The sequence below is a fragment of the Ursus arctos genome, unplaced genomic scaffold (genome assembly GCF_023065955.2).
Source record: "Ursus arctos isolate Adak ecotype North America unplaced genomic scaffold, UrsArc2.0 scaffold_24, whole genome shotgun sequence".
NCBI classification, from domain to species: Eukaryota; Metazoa; Chordata; class Mammalia; order Carnivora; family Ursidae; genus Ursus; species Ursus arctos.
This window is the reverse complement of record NW_026622919.1, coordinates 18,298,303-18,322,679: the sequence shown is the minus strand read 5'-3', so window position 1 is coordinate 18,322,679 and position 24,377 is coordinate 18,298,303. Positions and strand designations below refer to the sequence as shown.

At 45.5% G+C, this 24,377-nt stretch overlaps 1 protein-coding gene across 1 annotated transcript; it reads right to left on the bottom strand.

The window, feature by feature from the left end:
• Window positions 1-533: 533 nt before the first annotated feature.
• On the bottom strand, window positions 534-24,328 carry LSM12 (LSM12 homolog). Its single transcript, XM_026512704.4, has 5 exons — window positions 21,767-24,328; window positions 19,822-19,955; window positions 4,550-4,659; window positions 3,012-3,138; window positions 534-2,210 (listed from the first exon to the last, which is right to left on the bottom strand). The coding sequence occupies exons 1-5, from the start codon at window positions 21,888-21,890 to the stop codon at window positions 2,118-2,120; spliced, it is 588 nt and encodes a 195-aa protein (XP_026368489.1). The 5' UTR covers window positions 21,891-24,328; the 3' UTR covers window positions 534-2,117.
• Between the last annotated feature and the right edge of the window lie 49 nt (window positions 24,329-24,377).

Sequence of the window (24,377 nt, the reverse complement as noted above, 5' to 3'; positions counted from 1 at the left end):
CATTCACAGACCTAAAGACGAACGAGGAGGCAGCGATGGTGTGGGTGCATGACACAGAGCTTCCTCCCAGGCTTCGCTTTTCCATTGACCACATTCACTCCTTTAACGGCATCTCTTAGGGTTTCTAGAGCTTAAGGTCTCTCTTCTGTCTCTCTCTTTCATCTTTTCCAGAAGCTTACACTTCCGTGCAGACTAGATCAAAGGCCTGGTACTTTAAATCTAGCTCTGGCCAATGGCAGATGAAAGTACACTTCTCAGTCTTCTCTTTTCTTCCAAACAGCCCATAATAAACAGCCTCATGTACATGCCCACCCCTCTGTGCTCCTACCCCACTCACACACACCTCCCAACCCTGGAAACCCTTCTTAAATTATACACTTTGCACTGTATCTCTGGGTGAGCTCCAGGGGGTGGAAGGAGAGAGGGTAAAGAGTACAGAAGCACAGAATCTAAAGGGAAAGATTACCCAGACACTCCCCCCCTTACCCCCCCCCCCCGGGGTCTCTAAAGCACGTACAAACCTGAGACATGAGTGATGGTTAAAAAAATTTGGGTTTTATTGTTTTTGCTAAAACAATACTAAAAAAAAAAAATTTCATTTTGAAGGCAGGGCTTGAATTATTTAATTTTGATCCATTTATTTAATTAAAAAAAAAAAGGAAGGGGAAAGAGATCATGGCCAAAAAGATAGTAGTTAACCCCCACCCCACCCCCAAAGCTCTAGCCAGTCACATGAGCATCACCCACTTCCCACTAGGTGCCTGATATTCAGCTGGTGGCGCGCTCTGCCCCACGGGACTGCCCTGAAGGCACAAGGGCACCGCGAGCCAGTTTTCGCGCTCAGCAGGTTAGTCAAACCAGACAAACCGGTGGGCTAAAGTCCAGAAGTTCTCTCCAGGTTTTCTGCCCATTGGCTGAGCACATACAAACTATCATAAGCTTGTAAAATTTAAGGGGGGTGGGGAAGGGCATAAAAGCAGGAGGTTGGTGGGAGAAGAGAAACTACAGGTCACCCAAGCTTTCTCCTGGGCTAGTGGCTCTGGATACAGACTTCGAGAGACCGGGAGAGGTGGGCTCCAGGTTTCTTATGGAAGAAAATCATCCTTCGAGGAGGAGCTGAGACGTGCCATGCAAAAGAGTTCTTCCTGCAGAGGGCACAGGAGACAGGGCAGCGGACTCTCCCATCTAGGAGACGGGAGTGTGGTGAGGAAGTTCTTCTAGTACCATGAAGTAAGACAAAAGGCAGAGGGAGAATCCTGAGGTTCTGGCCCAATGTGAGACTGGTACACACACACGGTAAAAGACTAAAAAGCCATCAGGAACCCTCACAGCCGAATCCCACCTGCAAACACTGGCTCTAGAAAGTGCTGCAGAAGATTCTTGCTGTGAACCAAGTCAAGTTAGTTGCCTGGCTATAGGTGGTGGGGAGGGTAATACGTTTTTATTTTCGAAGGGATGAGGTGGGAAGAGCGGCCATGATCTAGTAAAAAGAGACCTGCAAGAAGCAGAAAATATTTAGAGAACATTTTAATATATATTTTCATATATATATTTAAAGTTAAGAAAAATAAAACTAATTCAAGCCATGCCCTGTGCAAAAAAAGAAAAAAAAAAAAAAAAGAAAAAAAAGACAAATTTAAAGTGAGACCTCTCTCTGCTGCTCTAGTCTCAACTTAAGTATCACAGTCAGCTTGTTACTTTTATTTTGGAAGAGAAGATGTAAAAGTTTCTTTCGATCACTCAGAAGGCAAGTGTAGCCACTTATAAAAACAGAATGGCAGGGACAGACTAGGAAAGTCAGAGGTGAAAGGGCAGAGCAGGAAAGGAATTTTCAAAAATAAAATTAACAAGGTGACTGTTCCAGAAGGGGGCTGTGAAAAGGACATGGTGGACCAAAGCCTGTTAGTCAAGTAATGATTCAACTTTTAAATTATTCTCTTGCTCTTTTTTGTTGGGTGTTTTGTTTGTTCAAGTCTAAGATTTGGAAATGCTGACCCTTTGTTAACAAGAGCCAACAGGAAATATAGGATCCCTTCCCTCCCCCGGCCTGCCTCCGCCGAAGCCACCACCATCGCCTCGTTGGCTGGATGCTGGAAGAGTCCTCCGTGTGTGTGGACTCAGGATGACAGGGCAGCCTCCTTCTGTGGTTGCTGGGCTTGTGAACGCTGCAGTATCTTTTGGCTTTCCACGTCTCTAAAATGTTTTTCAACCTGAAAGAGACCAGTTCAGCCTAGGTCAGAACAGGAGATGGGCACCAAGGCCTCCCAAACAGTTCACTCCAGGCCTCCACGGCCCATCCTGGCTGTGCAGCTCAGGGACTATTCAGGCACCTCCGCCCTCGCGATCTGCGGGCCTTCCTGGCCCAAGGTAGGCAGGGGCCTCTTGTTTGAACGCCCGTGCTGCAGCTTCAGCTAAGACTGTCTAACAGAAAGTGAACCGTTAAGCTAAAACACAGCATGAAAGGAGATTATTTTGACCCAAACTCCCTCTCCCCTCTTCACGAAAGTGCAGAATGAAAAGCTGATGGGGAATTAACAGTATTAGATTTTTTACATCCACAGTGTTGGTCTCTCAATGCTCAGAGTGTTTTTACAAATGCCTCAACTCAATCGAGACGGTCACATGACATACGCAGGGTCAGAGACGCCAATGGCGACTGATTTACACCAACCAGCCCCTCCTGAGAAGAACCCAGCCTGGGATGAGAGGAACTGTTCAGGCGCAGTAGCATGGGATGGTTTGGCTAATTCCAAAAAGCCACACTGCCAAGGACATGGGGCTGACCACCCACTTTACTGCACACTGCCCCGTGGGTTCCGTCCCCGCAGAAGTGGCCAAGCCACAGCTGCAGAGCACCGCAGCGCAGGGGGCGGGGGGCTAGGCAGGACTGCTCTCAGGCTGGCAGGTCGGAGCAGGCAGGGATTGCAGCAGCGCAAGGTCTGCCCTGAGGCTGGAGGGGTGAAGGCCAAGGAATCATCCTCTCTCTAAAGGTTCACGGCTCCTTTACTTACTATTTTGCGTACATGGCTCAGTGCACTCCCCTCTTTGCCTTTACAGTTTTCCACTTGATATGGGGGTGTAATAACAACTTCTTCCATGACTACGATGTTTTTTTCTTGCCATTTACAGTCTTTAATGCTGGAAGGAGAAGAGAGCAGGTGAAAGTTGCCTCTTGGAGGCATCCCACACCTCCTGTATGATGAATAAATAACTCCAGAAAACTGACCCCAACTTCTCAGCTCACAGCTCAGCCAATAACTAGATGCCAGCAGCCCATAGGGTGCAGTAGCCAAGAAACATTTCCTGGGCACCACTGGCTAGCAAAAGCAATGACACGATGCACATTCATTCTAAGGAGAGCCCAGAAGAGTTACTCGGCAGCATTAGGGGCCTGGAAAACCCTAGAAAACTTGGTGGCAGCCTCCGAACTTCAATCCAAATTGAATTGAAATAAACAGCTAGGCTCAGGCCACTAGATTCAACTTAAGTAACAGCCTAGGGCAGGGGTTGGCAAACTTTTTCTACAGAGTCAGACAGCAAGTATTTGAGGCTGTGAGGGCCACACAATTTCTGTCACAACTACTGAACTCTGCTGCTGTAACTACTACAGAAGCAGCCACAGAGGACACATAACAAATGAGCTGATCTGGCTGGAGGCTGCCAACCTCTGACCTAGGGGGAAACAGCACCTTTAGAAAGACAGGAAAAGAAACTCCCCATCTTACTGTGATCTGCACTCTGCCTCCCACCTCCCGAAATGGAAACTGCTCCTCACACTGGCCCCTCTCAATGATCAGACAGCTGGGCACTTGCCAGACTGGGAAAACCCATTCTAGCTCACACTTGGGGAAACGCAGGGCAGCTGATATTCCTCAGAGCTCCCCCACACACCTGTGAATGTTCAGATCCTCACACCGCGGCCTCAGACAGCTCTGATGCCAGCTGCCATCTGTGCGCCAGACCCAGGTGGTTAAATAGGGTAACAGCAGGGGGAGGGGCGGTGTCAAATGTGTCCGTTTTTCAGCAGCGAGGGAAGCTAGCGGAGAGTCAAATGACTTCTGCTGTGACAAAATGTCTTTTAGGAGGTGGTAATAAGGTGGCCTTCTGCTCTCCCTAACTCCCTATATACACCTCAGTGTACAATTAATTAGAAAGAGACAGAGACACACGTAACTTTCCCCTAATAAAACCGCATCAGCTTCTGGAGAAAGGTACAAGATCAAAATAATGAAAGAGAAAGAAACCACGAGCTCTAAATTATTGAACACGAGTTCCGAAAGGGATCTTTAGGATAATCTAATCGCAAACCAAGTTTTACACATGAAGAAACGGAAGGCCAGAGAAGACAACTTGTCCACGATTACACCATTCTCCTGTACGGGAAAGGCAACAGACACCCACATCCCTGGACACCGAGGTGCTGCCGACACACTAACCAGCAACTCTGCTGACTTTCAGGAACACAACTACCCGAAAGCTGGCGAAAACACAGCACAACCAGGCAGCATCGCCCCCGGGACAAGAGACCCCTATGCTCCCCCCGACTCACGTCTTGTGTATGGTCTGGAAGAGCTGCTGGCCCTCTAGGGAAACACCAGCGCTGATTGCATAGGCCTGGCTCAGCTTCTCCTCCTTCTCTGTCCGTGCTTTGCTGGCAAGCTAGGGTGGGGGAGAGGAAAGAGACTCAGAAAAGCATTCACCTTCATTCTTCCCAACAGTCAGGACCTGTTGAGGAAAGGAGGCTAGAAAAGACTGGTTTGGTAGATTCAGTTTTCTCAGAGTCCAAAAGTGAAACACACACACACCCGGGATGCCCGAGTAGTTACTGCTACGGTGGCAAACACTCCTTCCATCCAGTACTTACTGAGTGCCCACCAGGTACCACGCATGCACTGTGCTGAGCCAGAGATATGGCACTGCAGCAGGGACTGGACAGAGACGACAAACAAAAACATAAAATAACTTCAGACAGTGCTAAGGAGCTCGTTAGAAAATAAAGCAGGGCAAGGTTACACAGTAGGACTGGGAAGTGATGGTCAGAAAAAAAAGATAACGCACACATCTATGAAAGGAGAAAATTAAGAATTTTTATCAGTCACTGCTAGTCTCAGGTTTAGAAATTGTCTACGACACCCTCAGAGACCAGAACTTGAATTCCGAAGACTATCTTTCTGGTACCACTATCTGTGCTCACACGGGAAGCCAAAACTCAAGTAAACCCAACCCGTGGATAACGTCCACCTTCAACCTGAGCTACTGCGACCCTGCTCTTTAGAAATGCAATGGTCTGCATTCTACCCTACGTTTGTTCCTCACCTGCCTTCTAGCGGAACATTCGCGAACTGATCAAAAGAAATTTTAATAAAATATAGTACAGTAGTGCCCCCCCCCCCCTTATCCAGAGTCAACCCTGGCCTGGAAACAGATGCTCCTCCCCCTGACAGATCATCAGGTCAGGTCCACGTAACCTAAGGCTACATCAGTGCCTGCATCGTTCACCTCATTTCATCTCCTCACGTAGGCATCGTATCACGTCACATCAGCACAGGAAGGGTGAGTGAGAACAATACAATGAGGTATTTTGAGAAAGAGAGAGAGAGATCATATTCACATAACTGTTATTACAGCATATTGTTATAATTTTTCTGTTATTAATAGTTATTGCTGTTAATCTTTACTGTGAGTAATTACAAGTTAAAGTTTGTCATAGTTACGTATGCACAGGAAAAAAAAACTAGTATATATAGAGCTCAGTACTATTCATGGTTTCAGGCATCCTCCAGGGTCTTGGACCGCACACCCTGCAAGTAAGGGGAGACTACTATAGTCTACTAAAACCTAGTAAATCCCCCCAACAGGGGTGGGTTGCCCTGTCAACCCCTACCGCCCCTCTAATACACTCTTAGTCCCCGCCCTACAGTACTGGCTGCTGGAGACTCCAGAAGTACAAATTTGTTTAAGTGTAAAGCAAAACAAATATGCTGGACAAGATGGTTAAAATGAAAGGCAGAAAACGCATCTGAAAACCAAACAAATGATTTGGAGACTTTTCAGGCCCACGACCACGAACAGCTTCGTATACTGATGCTGCAGCTGGTACACTGAACACATACGCACAGACACACACGAGAACGCATAATTTGTCCCCAAACACCAGCTCCTTAAAATCGGGAGATCATACCTCACACACATCCCCAAAGTACCTAGATATTGGGAATTCTTAAACATTTCTATTCCACTTTAACAGTGACACTTCAAACCATAGACCAAATATAGTTTAGGGCAAAGCGTCTCTTAGCAAAATGAAGCACTTTATTAAGGTGTGGGTTTGACTATGAAGAAGAGAAAAGGAGACCTTCAGTTGGGTTATGGGGAGTTGTGCCTCTGAGTTTCAAAGATCATCTGAGGGGCGAGGGGTGTGAACACAGAAGAGAGAGGTCATGCACACTGTCCTTTCAGGGTCCCTAGGGGAAAGAGGAAAGAAAGGCCAGAACTTTGCAGTGATTTGAAGCCCTAGCTCCTTTTTCACATGGTCCCCAGTACATGGGGAAAGACAAATACAGCAGCACTAAATAAAAAAATCTTTCAAGCCTGGTCCTGCCATTCTGGCCCCACCAGGCTAGAACTCCACAGAGAAATAAACGCACAGGGCTGACAGTATTCCCCTGAGCCTCAGCAATCCCAACTGCAGCAAGAAAGCACTCAGTTTCTATGGAAAGAGAACCGCTGGTGGTGTATTTTAAGCAGCAAAAAGCAAAACTTAGTCACCGAGAAAACCCTGATAACAAGGAGTTTCCTTCAGTCTCACTTTCCAAACAACCCTATAGAAAATCTGAAGTCTCCGAGGAAAGGAGGAAAAACCAGGGGGCAACAGAGCTCCCCTGGATTAAGCACATTCTTGCAGGGCTCCTGCGGCACCCAAGTGACCAGGCAGATGTTTACCTTACTCCATGAACAGGCATGAGGGTCTCACTTGGAGGTCTTTTTAAAAATGTTTATCCCAGAGGGGCACCTGAGTGGCTCAGTCGGTTAAGAGGCTGCCTTCGGCTCAGGTCATGATTCCAGGGTCCTGGGATTGAGCCCCGTGTTGGGCTCTCTGCTCAGCGGGGAGCCTGCTTCTCCCTCTCCCTCTGCCCCTCCCCCCCATGTTCTCTATCGCTCGCTCTGTGTGTCTCTCTCAAAGAAAGAAAGAAAAATCTTTAAAAAAGTGTTTATTCCTGAAAACCAAAAACATCTCCCGGTGTTGGGTCAGACAAAGCTGAGTCTACAAAGCTTGTGTTGACTAGATAACATGGGATACCCACAGTAAAATATCCTCGTCACCTAGATAGAAGATTAAAAATGTAGGGGCGCCTGGCTGGCACAGCGGTTAAGCGTCTGCCTTCGGCTCAGGGCGTGATCCCGGCATTATGGGATCGAGCCCCACATCAGGCTCCTCCGCTATGAGCCTGCTTCTTCCTCTCCCACTCCCCCTGCTTGTGTTCCCTCTCTCGCTGGCTGTCTCTGTCAAATAAATAAATAAAATCTTTAAAAAAAAAAAAAAAGATTAAAAATGTAAAATCACACAATAAGAGAGGAATTGGCTCAAGGAAACCAGGCACCTATGCAGAATGTTTAAGAACGGAACTGACCAATTTAAGCTGGAAGAAGAGGAAAAAAGGCTGGGAGAGGAGTCACTTTTCAGTATTTGCCAGAGGCAGAATAAAATGCATATAGATCTCAGCCAGAACTGATTCCTTTGGACAGCCTAAGTAACAGTAACACAACAGTTAGAGAACAAGGATTTCAAAATCCACTTCTAGCCCCCCCAAAATATCAGTTGTACAATCTCCTCTAAAGGCTCTGAAAGCAAAGAATAGACTAGATGATTCTCCATTTCAACTCATAGTGCAAACAGGTCCCAAATGCTAAATGATAAAGTGCCTTAAAGGGGCACCTGGGTGGCTCACTTGGTTAAGCTTCTGACTCTTGGTTTCAATTCTTGGTTTTGGCTCAGGTTGTGATCTCAGGGTCATGAGATCGAGCCCTGTGCCAGGCTCCGCGCTCAGTGCGAAGTCTGCTTGTCCCCCTCCCTGCCCTTCACTGCCCTCTCTCTCTCTCTCAAATACATATATAAATAAAATCTTTACCAAAAAACCAAACAAACAAAAGGGCCTTAGAAAAGTCAACAGAAATCAGACAGAGTAAACTGATTGTATTTCAATTTGCGCCGATATCCTCAATTACTCTACCTGTACCTGCAATTGTGCTTTCGGGGATCTGGACGCAGTGCAAACCTTGAAACCTCCAGCTCTCAGTTTATGAGTTGTATTTTCATGGCAATCTGAAAAATGTTTAAATCTGATATTCAGCTACACAGATCTGCTTTCACCAGGAACTTGTACAAAAGGGTAAATTTCTCCCACAGAGGAGCCTATCAGAAAGGCACAAGGAAGGTTACTCTCACAAAAAGAATTCTCTCAAAATTAGGGGAAAGATTACCTTCTCTTTTGGGGCATGTTCCTGAAAACTCATGAAAAATGTAGATAAGCCTCCTTTTGTAAAGCAAATGACTATCACTCTACCCTCAAGTTAGCAGTTACACAGATTAAAATTCCCCCACATCACGCTTTTGTAAACTCATGCATATATATAAATGGTCCAGTTATTCCAAGATAATAAGTTTACAGTTATTGTCAAACCACTACAGGGAACCAATAAAAGCTGCCCTCAGCAGAAGTGTAGGGTGTGCCTTTTAAGCTTGGGAGGACTACCAGGACTGCAATGTTTTAAATTCAATGACTACCACCATACTGCATCTATTTTCAATGCAAACATGCTAGCTGCTGGCCTGTCTTCCCATCAAAACTGAAGCACTAACTGGTTAGAATCTCAAAGAATAGTAAAGGCAGCATTTTACAAGCACACTGAGTTCAGGCAAACTGAGAAGCACAAACCTACAAATATTTGTTACTAATGTGCACGTGGCTTAACTGAAATGACTGCACGAGACAACCTGTGGTTTACCTGCCTCTCCTTTTATTTTGTATAAAACCCAGTGAAAACAGCTATTCCCTGTCTACTAACCAATGCTTCCTCCCGTGGCCATTTTATATATAGCAACTTGATGTGGGCAACGGAGAAGGGTACAGAACTTGATACCAAAGCACATCAATATTAAAAGGCATCTAGTCATGGCTGCTGTGGGGTCACCCTTGAGTGAGTGAATTAATGCACACACCGTTCCTCCTACACTCAGCGGCATGGAGAACAGGAAGGAGCCACGACGACAAAATCCAAGCAGTATGCACTTCATCTTGTTACTGAGTCACCAGCTGGGCCATCTCAGTCCCACACACCCAGACCAGGGAGGCACAGGTGCTGTGGGGAATCCAGAGGGATTCCTACCACAAGTATTTAACAGGCTGTGACAGCTGAGACAACAAGGGAAGCAGAGTCCAAAGAGGAACACACTGGATGTGACCTACTGACTCCAGCGAGCCGCTCTGAGTCTGTCTTCGGTGTGCACGCGGGCTGTCCAACCAGCTGCCCCCACAGAGAGCTGAGGAAGCACCGCAGCTGCCGCCCAGGACGTGCTGGCACTGTCTGCGAGGCCTGCTGGAGGCCGAGGGATGACGGACCCAGCGCCCAAGAACCACCGGCATCCCGAGGGCCCGCGCTTGTTTCTGCTGTTTCCATCCCGGGGTGCGCTCTCGGAAGGCTCTCCTTCCTAGCTTGCCACAAGCGGGCTCTCAGAAATATTTCTTCCAGCTATCAAATCAGTATCCCCAAGTCTCCCTGTTCCGCAGCTGAAAGCTCCTGTCTGACAGTTCCAATAAAATAGTGCTCTTTACAACTCTGGATAGTTGGGAACTCCAAAAATAGAGTACCCCACTTGTCGTTGTGTCTTAGAATACATAATAATGAATCAAAACATTGAATCAAACAGGAACCGTAGAGCCTAAGAGGCCTGGTAGTGAATACTAAAATTCTAAGAGCCAACGTGTTGAGTGAGAGCCTACTCCATCCTAGGCACCAAGCTACACACTTTACATGTATTAAAGCGTTCAATCTGTGCAACAGGGGCACCTGGGTGGCTCAGTTGGTTAAGCGTCTGCCTTCGGCTCAGGTCATGATCTCAGGGTCCTGGGGTTGAGCTCCATGTCGGGCTCCCAATGGGGAGTCTGCTGCTCCCTCTCCCTCTGCCCTTCCCTCTGCCCCACTTGTGCTCACTCTCTCTCTCTCTCTCAAATAAATAAAATCTTTAAAAAAAAAAAAAATCCATACAAGCCTGTGGAATAGGGACTAAAATTCCTCCTACTTCATAGATGGAGAAACTAAGTCATAGCTGTTAAGAACTTGCCCAAGTTTACCAAGCCACAAGTGGAAGTCTGGGTTTGAAGCTAGTCTGACTCCAGAACTTACATTCTTAACCCTGTACTACAAATAGCTCCACCTAAGAGAAGTCTAAATTATTGTTGAAAATATAAATCTGAATGCAAAGCAAAAGAAAATATTTTCAGAAAGGAAAAGAAATTTTTTTTCCAGAAAGGAAAAATATTTTAAAACTCAGCTGCCATCTTCTCTTTTTGTCAGTGCATTCTGGCATTTCCACCAATGCCCCCAGTGCAGAACACAGCTGTCTGCCTTCTAGTGAAGAACCTCTCTTCTCTGAAAAGGGCCCCAGTCTCACCCTGAACCTCAAGGACATCCTTTATTTCTTTTGTTAAAGGTAAATCACAGGAATGCTTTTCAGAAAACAAATCTTGTGTTAGAAAGCATTTCAGGCCAATAATGGTAAGTATTCCCTGGACCCATCATTTTCTTCCTATTTTTTAAAAAATACTTATCTATTTAAGTAATCTCTATACCCAATGTGGGGCTCAAGCTCACAACCCCGAAATCAAGAGTCCCATGCTCTATTGACTGAGCCAGCCAGGAGCCCCGCGGATCCATCATTTTCTGACTGGGCCAAGACTAGGGAAACTAAGTCAAGCAAGTCCCCTGCACTTGAATGTTAAGATATGTTGAGTGCTGGGGAGCCTGGGTGGCTCAGTCATTTGAACCTCCAACTCTTGGTTTGGTCTCAGGTTGTGATCTCATGAGTTGTAGGATAGAGCTCTGCACTCAGCGAGGAATGGACTTGAGGATTCTCTCTCTGCCCCTCCCCCGGCTTGTGCTCCCTCTCTAAAATAAATCAATCCTAAAAAAAGAAAAAAGATATACTGAGTGCTTTGAGCTAAGATGAAAAACACCCTGCAAATCCAGGGGGCCATAGCAACACAATACTTGTTAATACAACATATTGCTACTGTACAATACAGACCAGCCTCAAGTCATAGCCAGTCCACAAAAGCAAAGGTTTTTCTCTCACCTGATTTGAAACAAAAGCTAGCTTTAAGTCAGTGGTTTGTTAGCTATTTGTAATTATGTCACCAAACACAATTCATAAGGACAAGAGAAAACTAAACTTCCAGGACACTAAATGAGTAATTTCCTACTCCACAGACCCTGAAACCAGTACTGCTGCGGAACCTCCACATGGCCCTTCCAGAGAGAAAACTGGCTGAGACAGAGCTGCACTCGGACCTCAACTAACTGAGCATGTCCGCTCAAATGAGCCAGCTCACACACGGCCATGAGGATTAAGGGAGATAACCCAGGTGAAAACACTAGGCGGGCTGTAAAGCACTGTACAAATAATAGTTGTTAACATTATTACATCATTATTGTTAGCACAGAAGTGGCTTGGGGGTCATTTCAGAAAAATTCATACAATCCAACCTTCCTTTAGCCAATGAGCTCAGTGCTCTCTCCTTTCTGGTTTCTATAAGAGCTGCGAGAGAAGTTACAAGCCCTAAACAGAACATCTTCCAAAATAGAACTAAAATAGTAAGTTGGAAATGTCTAACTTTATGTGCCCAAACGGGGGCACTACCTACGGAATATAAAGAGTTGATTTGGGGGCGCCTCAGTGGCTCAGTTGAGTAAGCATCCCACTCTTGATTTTGGCTCAGGTCAGGATTTCAGGGCGGAGAGACTGGGCCTGCTTCAGGCTCTGCGATGGGCATGGAGCCTGCTTGAGATTCTCTCTCCCTCCTTCTGCCCCTCCCACCCTCATCCCCCCTTCCTCCTACCCCACCCTCCCACCCTCCCTCCCCTGCTAAGCAGCCTGTGCACTGTTCTCTCTCTCTCTTAAAAAAAAAAAAAATTAATTTTATTCAGTGATAGTGAACGAGCCATGCCCTGTTGTTTCCTGGGCTCTGAAAAGAGAGAAAACAAAGTAAAATAGAAGAGCCACACATCGCCTTACTGCCTCAAAGAGACATTCTGGCTCAAACTCTTGCCTACCACACACTAGCAGCATGAATCCAAGCATGACGCACAACCTCTCCAGAGCCTCAGTTCATTCGTCTGGGGCCCATCCTGAAGGGTTACTGTTGGGATTCAGTAAGCATGTACAGCACCTAACACCAATATCGGCACGTAACTAGTCCATTCCCTCCCTCCGAGAACGAATAACCTCCAGGTTAGCTTACTGACAAAAGAGCAAAAGCTTCTGAATTGCAGATGGACAAATTGAGCACCTTCCAAATTAGCTTGATTCCATTTAACTTCCTTCCTTTTATCTAATTACTTATTCTTCAAGACCCTACTCCACTATCACAACAGAGAAGCCTTCCTTAAAATGTCTACTACTGCATGCCAAGGGTTGGTAAACGACAGCCTGTGGGCCAAATTCAGCCAAGCACCTGTTTTAGTTAGGCTATACTGGAAAGACCACACCCATTTGTTTATATATCATCTACGGCTGCTTTTGCTACAAAGGCAAAGTTGAACAGTTGTGACAGAGAATGGATATCCTACAAACCTAAAATATTTACTATCTGGTCCTTCACAGAGAAAGTTTGCTGGCCCCTGGTCTATGCTCCCATAGCACCTTGCTCACACCTCCATTCACACTGATGCCACCATGCTGTCAGCACTAGTTAGACGCCGCTCTCCCTCACCACCGCCAACGAACATGAGATTCTTGAGGGCAAAGGCAGTCTTAATCATCTTAACATTCCCAGCACCTGGAAGGGAGGGGGAGTGAGAGGAAAGGAGGATAAGACGAAAAAGAAACCTCGACTATTAGAATTTCACAGGACAGTCCCCAGCTCCAGTAAGTGACTAACACACGGTCACACAATTGACAGCCCAGCTATTAAAAGAACCCAGTTCTTCAAACTCCCCACATTCTACCACACACACTGTTAGCTTTTGACATAGTGTGTAGACCCTTTCATTTTCTACTTCAGGTACAATTTGCTGGACTCTCCGGGGTAGTTTCTGGTATTTACGTAAGCTAGTCTCAAAATTCCAATGCTAGAACTTGACTGCATCACCCTTTTCCCCGTAAGCCTGTTCTGTAGCAGGAAGACTAAACAGTTAGAATGCCCTTTAACAGCGGAAGCAATACCACCACTGACCCACCAGTAAAGTCCTCACTTTAAGTCATCACCACGTCAGAGTACAGACGTGGCTTCAGTAACACACAGACGGCACACCTCCACCAGTAACTCGGGCACAGCAATGTCTTTTCAGGTGGACAGCAACTGTCTCCACACCCCGTGATGTCAAGAAAGCCCCCTTCGGAACCAAACCCTTAACCTAATGAAGTTGTCACAGGATCAGCGGGCTGCCAGGCACTCACTATAGCCTGAACTGCGTCATGAGCCCTAGCCGGGAGCACCGCATCCCCCACTATGGCTCTGTCAGTTTGACCCTAAAGTTTGAATGCTACTGAACGCGACATCCTTCAAAAGCCTAGTGATTTTTTAAATACGCTCTCCACTGAGTGTGGAGCCCAATGCGGGGTTTGAACTCACAACACTGAGATCAAGACCTAAGCCAACGGGCGCTTGGGTGGCTCAGTCAGTTAAGCGTCTGCTTTCGGCTTGGGTCATGATCCCAGAGTCCTGGGATCGGGCCCCACATCAGACTCCTCTGCGGGGAGTCCGCTTCTCCCTCTCCCACTCCCCCTGCTTGTGCTCTCTCTCACACTCTCTCCATCTAATAAATAAAAAAAAATCTTAGAAAAAAAAAAAAAGACCTAAGCCGAGATCAAGAGTGAGATACTTAACCAACTGAGCCACCCAGGCACCCCCAAAAGGCTAGTGATTTTTAAAATGGTAGTCAACCGGGGCACCTGAATGGCTCAGTCGGTTAAGTGACCGACTCTTGATTTCGGCTCCAGTCATGATCTCAGGGTCCTGGGATTGAGCCTTCTGTCAGGTTCCCCACTCAGCGGGAATCGGCTTGAGATTCTCTCTCCCTCTTCTTCTGCTCCCCCCTCAATGTGTTCTCCCTCTAAAATAAATAAATCTTTTTTAAAAAAATAAATAAAATGGCAATCATTCGACCTTGCTAACTTCATCTGATACCACACGCTACGTAACACGTCCCGTCACACGGCAGTAATGGGCTCTTCCTTTTCACCCCCAACCTATACCTTCATGACACTTTAGTAAGCAAACAGCTGTGTCTGCTCACAGCCAGGTGCAAAACACTGGTGGCCTCTAACCTGGTACTGGAGCCTTGACAGTATAATCAAGTGAGCCAATAGGTTATATACAGCTTCTAGAAGCTAGAAAAATTTTATCTGACAAAAACGTCTTGCTTTCTCTAGAAAAGTAGTTGCTTCCCTTCTCATATTTACACATAATATGAACTCCTACCAATATACACATAACCTAAACATAGTGTGGCCAGGCCATCTGATTCTACTTGGTGATAACTCCATACCTCAACACATTAGGGGCACGATATGGTCAATGGCCCACCTAACAAGACAGATCCATGAACAAATGCCACGATGCAGCAGCTATTAACCGCTGCAGGAGTTTACTCGTACTTGAGAATTAACCCTCAAATCACTGGAAAGTCTATGGTTATGCTAAACGTTAGCTTTGAAATTGGGAGAACTCAAAACAAAAAGTCAGCTCTTCCCTCAATGTGACATCATACCTAAATGTGAACACTTTTTTTAAAGTGAACCCTGTGACTCTTCTGTTTTCTCAGCCTTACCAGAACCGCCCCCCCACCACTCCACCCCATCTCCAAATACCCTTTTTACCCAAAGGCAGCCAACTCCTTCTTCATTACCAGCGGCTAATGATAAGCCTTTTGAATCTCTTCTTCCTGGTTGCATTTGATAACTCACTGCTTGTTAGTAAGATCTAAATGGGTAAACACAGGCCGACAAATTAGTCAGTGGTTTGGTAAGGGAGGTGGATGCCTTATCTGTGGATTTCAATTTTCTGTGCTTTGTCACTTTTCCTGCCTCCCCCCACCCAACACACAAATACCTTCTTGAGAAAGTCTTCTCCGACTCAGCCAAGTGAGAAAACGACTTACATCTCATTCACTGCACTGATGCATTTATCTAAACAAATACATACACTTGCCTTGGCTGTGTCCATGAGTTCTTCCCTAAGGGTCTCAGAGGTTGAAAGCAGAGCCTCTTAGGTTCTGTGACTGCTCACTCTAAACTCCAGTACTCAGCCAAGTGTTCACTTAACTACACCACCTGATAACACTGCTCTCGAAGTTCAAGTGAATTGTGGTCAGCAAGAAGAGATCTCTTTAAAACATTTAACTCTATTACATATCAATGATATTCAATACAATTCTGATCTTCCCCGATCTTGGGTTGGCAAGTATGGATAACTGAACGAATGTCAATCCAAAGCCAGGAGAGACTGACATAGTAATAGCATTCATGTTCTTGGCTGCCTTCCCTCAGTCATAATGTCCCCTTCCCCCCGTCTTGTCCCTATGCCTATTCAAGGAACATCAGTTGGCTACACATAGCTAATACAGAAGAACAGAACTAACATCTGCCAATTCTACTCAACTGACCTAATCCCCATAGCAACTCTATGAGATAGGTACTAACATTATCCCGTTTTTACAGTGAGGAAACTGATGCTTAGTAAGTTTAAGAGGCAAACAAGTGACTTTAAAGACTTACCCACTTGGTTCCTGCTTTTTCTACCAGACCACAATGCTCCTGACCACACAATACAGAGATTTCTCTATGTAGAAACATTATTAACATGAGACTTTGCAGTCAAAATATCAGACCTGAGTTCAAATCCCAGCTCTAATTACTTAGTAGTTGCACGATCTTGAGCTAGTGACTCATTCTCTCTGAGCCTCAGTTTACTCTCCTATGAGATACTGATGGTAGCCACACCGTAAGAACTGTGGTTAGAATTAAATGAGATGTCTACCAATTGTTAGTTCAGAGTGGCACATAAAAACATTAGTTCCCACACTACCAGCCATATAACCTAGAACAAGTCACTTAAACTAATAAGACTGTCTTCTCATCTGTTAAATAAAAAGGAAAAGAATACACTCTAAAGATCACCTGGTGTGATTTCGAGAATGGAATGAGAGGTGTCAAAGCTCTTTGTAAACTGTAAAGCACAAGACAAATGCAAAACGTGGTCCCCAGCAGAGCTTACCACAACACCTTGCACAAAATAGAATTCAGGAAATGTTTTATAATGCTACACAAGAGAAAACCTTGTTAATGTTGACATGTCCCAAATCATCTCCTGAGAACACTACTAACCCACAGGTAATCCCTATCCCCAGAGAACCAGATGCAGAGTCAGTTCAAAGGAACTTGTTAAGAAACACCATACTTCATTCTGCCACGTGGACCCTAGGGTTCTTCTCGTCCTAAAGCAATATTTAAACCCTCCTCATGACAGAATAAACTAATAAGCCACAGGGTGAGTAACCTGAACCTCACTTATGACTGGTTTTGATGTGCTTTTGTACTTTTATTGAAATGCTTCTGTCTTAGAGTCAGGAAATTCAGAACACTTAAACAGGATACAATGGTACTGTGGAGACAACCACATGATACTCATAACTTCCACCTTCACCAACCCCACTGTCCTCTTCCAAGCTGCCTCTCACATCCCACAGCTGTGGACAGACACAGGACTTCTTAGCCTGCAGGGAACTGTCAACGGAAAGCAAAGAGGCTCATCTCTAAGAACTGCTAGTTCGTACCTTCTCTAGTTGGGCTGGAATTAAGTAAGTCCTTCTCTTCCATTTCCTGCTGGGTCAGAGTAAACAAATATCCAATTTATATCAACAGGATGAATTAAACAAAGCACTTACTATATCAGCAACATGAGCCAACACGTGATGGTATCTTCCTACTGGAAGTGGAGCACACAGGTGATGCCCCCCAAAACTGTGAGCAGCAGCAGTTTTCTTCCAGGGACCTCCGAGCATTTTCGTTCCCCTCTAACATGCTGAAATAATCCTCCATCTTAAAACAGACCCCAAGTCCATGCTCTTCAATGGCGTGAACTTTCCCGCTCATTCAAGCAATATGTGAACAGCCGCCCAGATTTAAGTTTTCAGTAACAGTCAGCAGGCTCTTCTAAGTCTAACCGAATCCAGGGAGGACTCACAAAGCATCCTCAAACAATGGGAAAGCCAATACAGCTTACTCCTAAACACACGTACAAATGAAAGAGTGAATAAATGAAGTCCAAAGATAGCCCTCCAACCTAATTTTAGTTTTGAGTTTCTGACTCCTCTTCCCAGCAAACCTTTTTCAAGACTTGGCAAGCAGGCCACAAAATAAGAAAAGTAAAAATTTCCGGTCTTCCCTAACGTATTGATTTCTGCTACTTTCTTGAAAGAATAAACAACTAGTTTACAACAATACTAATAAACTAAAGCTGACCAGCTAAACCCTAAAGACAAAGGTAAGCTGCAAACTCAATAACCAAGAACTATTTCTATTTGAGGTCAAACACAGGAAAATTACCTGTTAACAGCTCCCACTTAACAATCCCACCCGTAATACTCCAAGCCTTCTCAGCTAAATGATGGCACATATTGGTCCCAAGAACAGAAACTTAGTCCTTCACATGTGAGAAAAATCACCCTCTTTCAGATAATCTTTCCTCTACTACTCACTAAAGATCCAGTTATTTAGTAACAAACTTCTCATACCTTATAAACACTAAAAGTAACTATTTTCTCTTCAACAGGAATAAACTATTTCACTTGAATCTTTAAAAATCTCTTCAGCCAAAAAAAAAAAAAAAAAAAAAGACAACTACTCAAAGATCTCCTGCATTCTAGTAGGAGGTACCTAAGCCCAGGTTTGAAAAGTCTACAGATTTCTAAGAATGGGACATTCTATACGCAACAGCCTTTAATATGAAACCCAAGACCCCTCTGAATCGGTCTTCAGCCATCACTAAAAAACAAGTGACATTTCCCTGCTATCTGGAAAGAAGGGAGCTCCAGATCGGAGGCAACTATATTCTGCCAGCCTCAGCCCCCCTCTATTGTTTCAGCTGTCTGAGTGTTTCCCTGCTTTGCTGAATTGTAGCCAACATACCACATTCGCAAGAGAGGTAAGAGAATATACGTTATTACGAGACTCCTCCAGAGGGAAAAACTTCCACCACACTAATTCAAGAGACTTAATCAAAGGTCTATTATTCATTCAAAAAATATGAAGCACTTATTCTGTGCAAGGCTCTGTATACTCAGCCATGAACAAAACAGGTATGGTTCCCATACTCACAGAACAAACTCTGGTGAGATAGAAAAGTAAATAAAGGATACACAATTATACTTATAAAAAGGCTACGAATAGGGGCGCCTGGGTGGCACAGCGGTTGAGCGTCTGCCTTCGGCTCAGGGCGTGATCCCGGCGTGATGGGATCGAGCCCCACATCGGGCTCTTCTGCTGTGAGCCTGCTTCTTCCTCTCCCACTCCCCCTGCTTGTGTTCCCTCTCTCGCTGGCTGTCTCTATCTCTCTGTCGAATAAATAAATAAAATCTTTAAAAAAAAAAAAAAAAAGCTACAAATAGGGTAACCTTAAGTTCCAATTTGCCCAGGCCACACTGCTCTATACTTGTCCCAGTGTAAAACAAAAGCACTCTGCTTTACTCTCAAAAATGTCCCAAGTCGGACTATAAATGCTATGTCACCTTAACTCTAAAGGATAAGGTATTGTAAGAGAGAATAATGGGGACAAATTACTTTAGCCTGGGTGATCAGAGAAGACTTCTTGGAAGACTTGCCATTAACTAAGTCCTGAAGGATGCAGCTCCAGACATCTGGAAGAAAGAGTGTTCCAAGTACAGGACAGCAAAGACTACAGGGCACGGGGTGGTATTATTAATATTATTATTATACATGAACTTTCACTGACAGAACTAAAGTGTCAAAGTGATTTGGGGGTTCCGAGATTATCAACATGTACATCCAAGATTAAAATATCCTAAACCTCTAATTCTGTCAGACCTCAAAATGCAAACATAAAGAAAAAATGAAGCTCTAAGGCAGTAGTTTTCAAATTTTTGTAGGTCATGAATCAGAGATCTGCAAAATACTCCATATGTTCACCAAATCCACATATATTCATGTGTGCGCACACACACACACAGTTTCAAGAGGTTCACAGGCAACACCCCGACCCAACCCCACCAATACCAGAAATTCATGCACGGACTACAGGTTTAAAAAAAAAAAAAAAAAAAAAGCCCTCTTTCACAAAGGACAAAAGCAAGCTCACAACTTTATTTCCCTATTTGGGCATTAAAAGGTTTCTTAAGTCTTCTGAAGATATTCAGGAATAAAGAGAAAACCTAAACTGACAGGTTTTTCAAAAAGGTATCAGAACAAACAATTGTTAAGTCAATGAAAAAATGAAAAACAATGGACAATGTATGTATCACCAAGAGTCAATGAGTCTCAATTTTCCCCACCATTTTGTAGAGCCAGAAGTGCCCTCAAGTCCTTACCTTACTAACATTGAGTGAAGCTAGGGGAGGAGGGGTTTCTGTTCGGTCATTAATTATTTCCACTTCTGAAACATACTGTAAGTTTATGAGCAAGATGTCTGCATGGTTGGGCTTTCCACTGGAAGAGGGACATTCTGGTGAGAAAATAAAGTTAAGGAAAATAGGGGCAAACAGAGCACTGACACATCCCAAAAGGGGCATGGAAAACACAATTCACACAAGGCTGGTGTAACAGGTGTGCCACAAGCAAGACGGGGGAGCCTCACAAGAATCACATCTCTCCTCAGGAACTCTCTGCCTGTCACCTTCCTCCCGCTCAAAACCCCAGAACCAAAAGACCTGAAGCTTTTCAAAGCCAAATACCATCCAAAATTGGAAGCCTCAGAAAAGGTTTCTGTCACCTCTCTACTGGCTATACAGAGGCATAATGCATGTTAACACTGTATATATAGTCTGTCTTGGACCTAAGGAACCACACAGGAGAAGCAGTACTTTCTGTTCTTGGTATAATACTCCTTTCATCTATATACTGCTCTTTTCACTTTTTTAGATTTCAGATTTCCCATTCTGCAGAGCAGAAAACTACAGCACTGGAAAGGAGGCTCACTCAAGGTGAACCCAGCTAGATAATCCATTTATTTATATATTCATTCATTCATTCACTCACCCGTCCTCCAACTATTTATCAAAACCATATTATATGCCAATTAAAAGTAAAGTAATTCCTCATGCCAAAACCCCTCCAACTAAACCACTAATGTAAAAGGTCTATTTGGGCCAGATCTGAGTTTTTATATTTTACCAAAAAAAGGCAACGGTTCTTGCTGTAGTTTCAGAGGACATCTCCCTAAGCTAGAAATCTACAACTAGTGGTTAAATAAATTAAAATACTTGCCACTCAAATGCAGCAGCACTCAGGAGGAAACTTCCTTTTAAAGATGCCATAAAGGATTACTCCTCCAAAAAAAAAAAAAAATCCAAATAAACCCACCTGTGGCTCAGAAAAGGGAAGGGGTGGCATATTTATTACAATCAGAAGTATTTTGTTTCCAAGATTGAGTTTCCTGGAGTAATTCAGAAATCACTTCCACCCTAAAGAAGCAGGCCTTCTTTTCCATTCTGTCTAACACCGCCACTTCCAAAAGGGGAGGCAACTACTATGGAAAAGTCAGGACTCCATGTGCTGGGCTGAGCAGAAGATAACTTACTCTCTCACCTGTAACCCACACAACCCTACACGAGCCCCTAAAAAACGTGGTCTTCTGTCTGGACCAAGTTTCCAAAACAAACATTCTCAAAACAGCAATTTTCAAATGACTGAGAAAGCTAATTCAGTACTCCCCGCCCCAATAGCACCAGGCAAACACACTCACCAGCAAAACAAGCCCCTATCCCAATTTCAGATACAAACTCTGTCCTGCAGTTACACTACCCCAAAGCAAGCAAGGCCCATTTGGTCACCACCCCACCGCCCTTCCTTGGACCGAATCCCACCAGAAGACACCCCCTCTTAAACTCCAAACCCCTGCGCTACTAGCAGTTCCTTACTCTGCACACCCCCTCCCCACATGATTCTACCCGCCCCCCTTCCATCCGGGCTCCAATCCACCAGCCCCCTCCCACGACCACCCTCTCTCCAGATCACTGTGTCCCCTCTCCTAGCGTTTCCCCGAAAAGGCATCCGCGTGTCAAGCCCCCCTCCACCCACTGACCCTCGCTCGGGGCCCAGCTCCCACAGGGGTGGGAGACAGGGTCCCCAAAGCGGACCGAGGGACACGCGAAGAGGGGGAGGGGAGCTCAGGCCCGTGCGCATGCGCTCCAGGCGCCGCGGTAGCCGGTCGCCCCTAGGCCCGGAGAGGGCCCCAGCCGCCGCCGTCGTCCCCCACCCCCCCACCACCGCACATACACGCCGGCCCGGCCTCGGGCTCCGCGCAGCGAAGGATACTTAAAGCCAGCATTTTGGATTGGTAGTCGAAGGCTACCACCTCGCCCTGCAGCCGCTGCTCCTGGCACGTCCGGCACGACACCTGGCTCCCAACGCTGAAGTACTCGCCCGGAGGAGCCGCCATCTTGGGAGAGCAGCCGCGGCCGGCGGCGGCGGCGGCAGCAGCGGGCGAAAGCCGGGCCCCCAGTGAGCGCCGCGACGCGACGCACGAGGCGTGCTGACGTCACACGCCAGGGCGTGGCCTGGCGCTGGGTGGGGCGGGAGCCTAGGTGGAAAAGGAAAGAAGAGGAAATAAAAGGGGAATCTGAGTAAGTATGTTAGTGCAACTGCACCCGCTTGGTAAAGTGCTTGCAGAGCCCATTTCAGAAGTTAAAGATAAATGACCTACGTGGAATGAAAAGGGGAAGGAGGAGGGAACTGCAGTCTCCATTATGTGCACACCTTGACACAAGAGTTTAATGAATGAAATCTGTATTTTACATATGAGGAATCTGAGGCCCAGAGGACTTAAGGTAACTTGCTCAAAATGATTATACCCAGTTACAAAGTGGTAGTGGAAAGAACATTGCCCATAGGGTTAGCTAAACTGGGATCAGAATCCCAGGTCTGCCACTTACCAAGTTCTATGACCTTGAGCAAATTACTAAACCTGATTCTGCATGTTTATTTCTTCTGTATTTTTACTTACTGAACACCCAACAATCTTTTGGGGGTACGAATCAACACCTTCATTGTACAGATGAAGAAACTAAAGTCTTAGGCTAAACTTGACCCGGGTCGCACAACCAGAAAGGACTGGGTCTGTTTCCAAGGACCCTGCTGTTTACTGCTCTACTGTATTAAATAATACCTTCTAGAGTAGTTAGGTTAAGTGAGATAAGGTGTGCAAATGAATGGCATGTAGTAGGTCTTTAATAAATGGTGGTTCTTCTGTGATCTCCCATCACCTTTGGAACTCAAGGCTTCCCCATCTCCCATCTTGCCCTCTCTAGGAAGCTAGGCAAAGGGCGGTGACAAAGGTGGCCTTGAGTCAGGAGTTTTGGCCCTCCCCCATTAGTGTCCATCTGATATACAAAAGTTTTAACATGCAAGATGCATTTTCAAGCCCTATTATCACCAATTTCCATCCCTAATCCACCTACCTGCCCTTCCCCCCACAGAAATTCTGGAGCCTCATACATGAGTAACAATAGGCTGACCTTTCTCTAGTCCAGAGGAAGACAAAGGGCCAGCCTTGGTGCTACTTAACCTGAACACAATTCAAAACCATTTCCTTGCCCTGCAAAAGACATCAACTTCCTAATGTTGGGTGTATAGTAGTACAATCATCATAATAGGAATAAATACACTGCTCCCTCTTAGTTGTGTTTTTTCAGAGAACTTTCAAGTCTGACCCTCACAACGAGTCACATGTAACTGCCGCTCCACTTTTTATATGGCATTGTGATTATAGGTTTTCATATATGTGACTGCCAGGTACTGTTAGGAAAAGCTTCCTGGAGGAAGTGAAAAAATCTGAGACCTAAAGGACAAGCAAGATCTCTAAAAGGAGAGAGAGCTTGATTTCAAGGAACATAAAATAGTTCAGAAATACTATGAAATGGAGTTGTGGGGGTAGGCTGCTAAAGGTTGTCTTGCTAGAGCCTAAGCAAACTTTGAAAGACCTAGAAAATGTAGGCTTTCTCCTTGGGGCAATTGAAAAATATTTAGCAAGGGAGTGAAATGACATTTATATGCAACTTCCGTTCCCCATATCTTTTTAATTAGTGAAATTAATCTCTTTCCAAGAAGAACCATATTTACATTCTCATTTTCATCCACCCATCAGAAAACTCTCCAAGAACAAAGTTGCTTGAGGTAGGAACTGGAGAGTCACTCATCAACAGTCTCCTCCCACCCCAACTCTGCCTCTAGGCAGGACCTCGCCTAGAATAGCTGAGGTTTCTATTTTTTGTGTGTGTTCCTCGAGAGGATTATTCCAAATTTTGTCGTGGGTGTGCGCCCCTCCTCTTCCCACACCAACCCAGCCACTACCCTCAGGGTTTACCTGCCCAGCGGGGTTTTGGAAGGCAAGAAAATGGAAGGGGGAGGGAAAGCAAGCTTAGAAGTGGGAGGAAGTGTGACTTAGATTGCTACGCGTAAGAATTCGCAAGTGTGTAGGGAAGACTCCTCAAAATTAAGAGGCTTATCTGTCAGCTTCCAAATCAATAACGGATGAATTCGGGCGGGAGATTCTTGGGCTGGGGTAGAACGGCATGGACTGATTAGCGGTGTATGCAAATTTAGGGTCCCGCTTCAGCGCCGACCGGTGATGCCTGGCTCTTCTGATGAAGGAGTGCCCGTAGCCCTCTCTCCAAGAAATCTCAGAATATCTTTGGAGGGTAGCGGTACAGGAGAAAAGAGGTCTGGTCTGGAAGGAATCCTGACGTTGGAGATTACACATCCATCTTCGCAGAGGCAAAGCAAGGACCCCGGGCGCGTCGCCGACCCGCAAGTTAGTCCTTCCTTTGACCCGGAACAGCAGCGGGAGCCGCTTCTGCGCCCAATGCCCACGTGCCGGCAACAGCGGCCACGTGGGGCTCTGAGGAAACGCCTTCGCAAAGATTTGTCC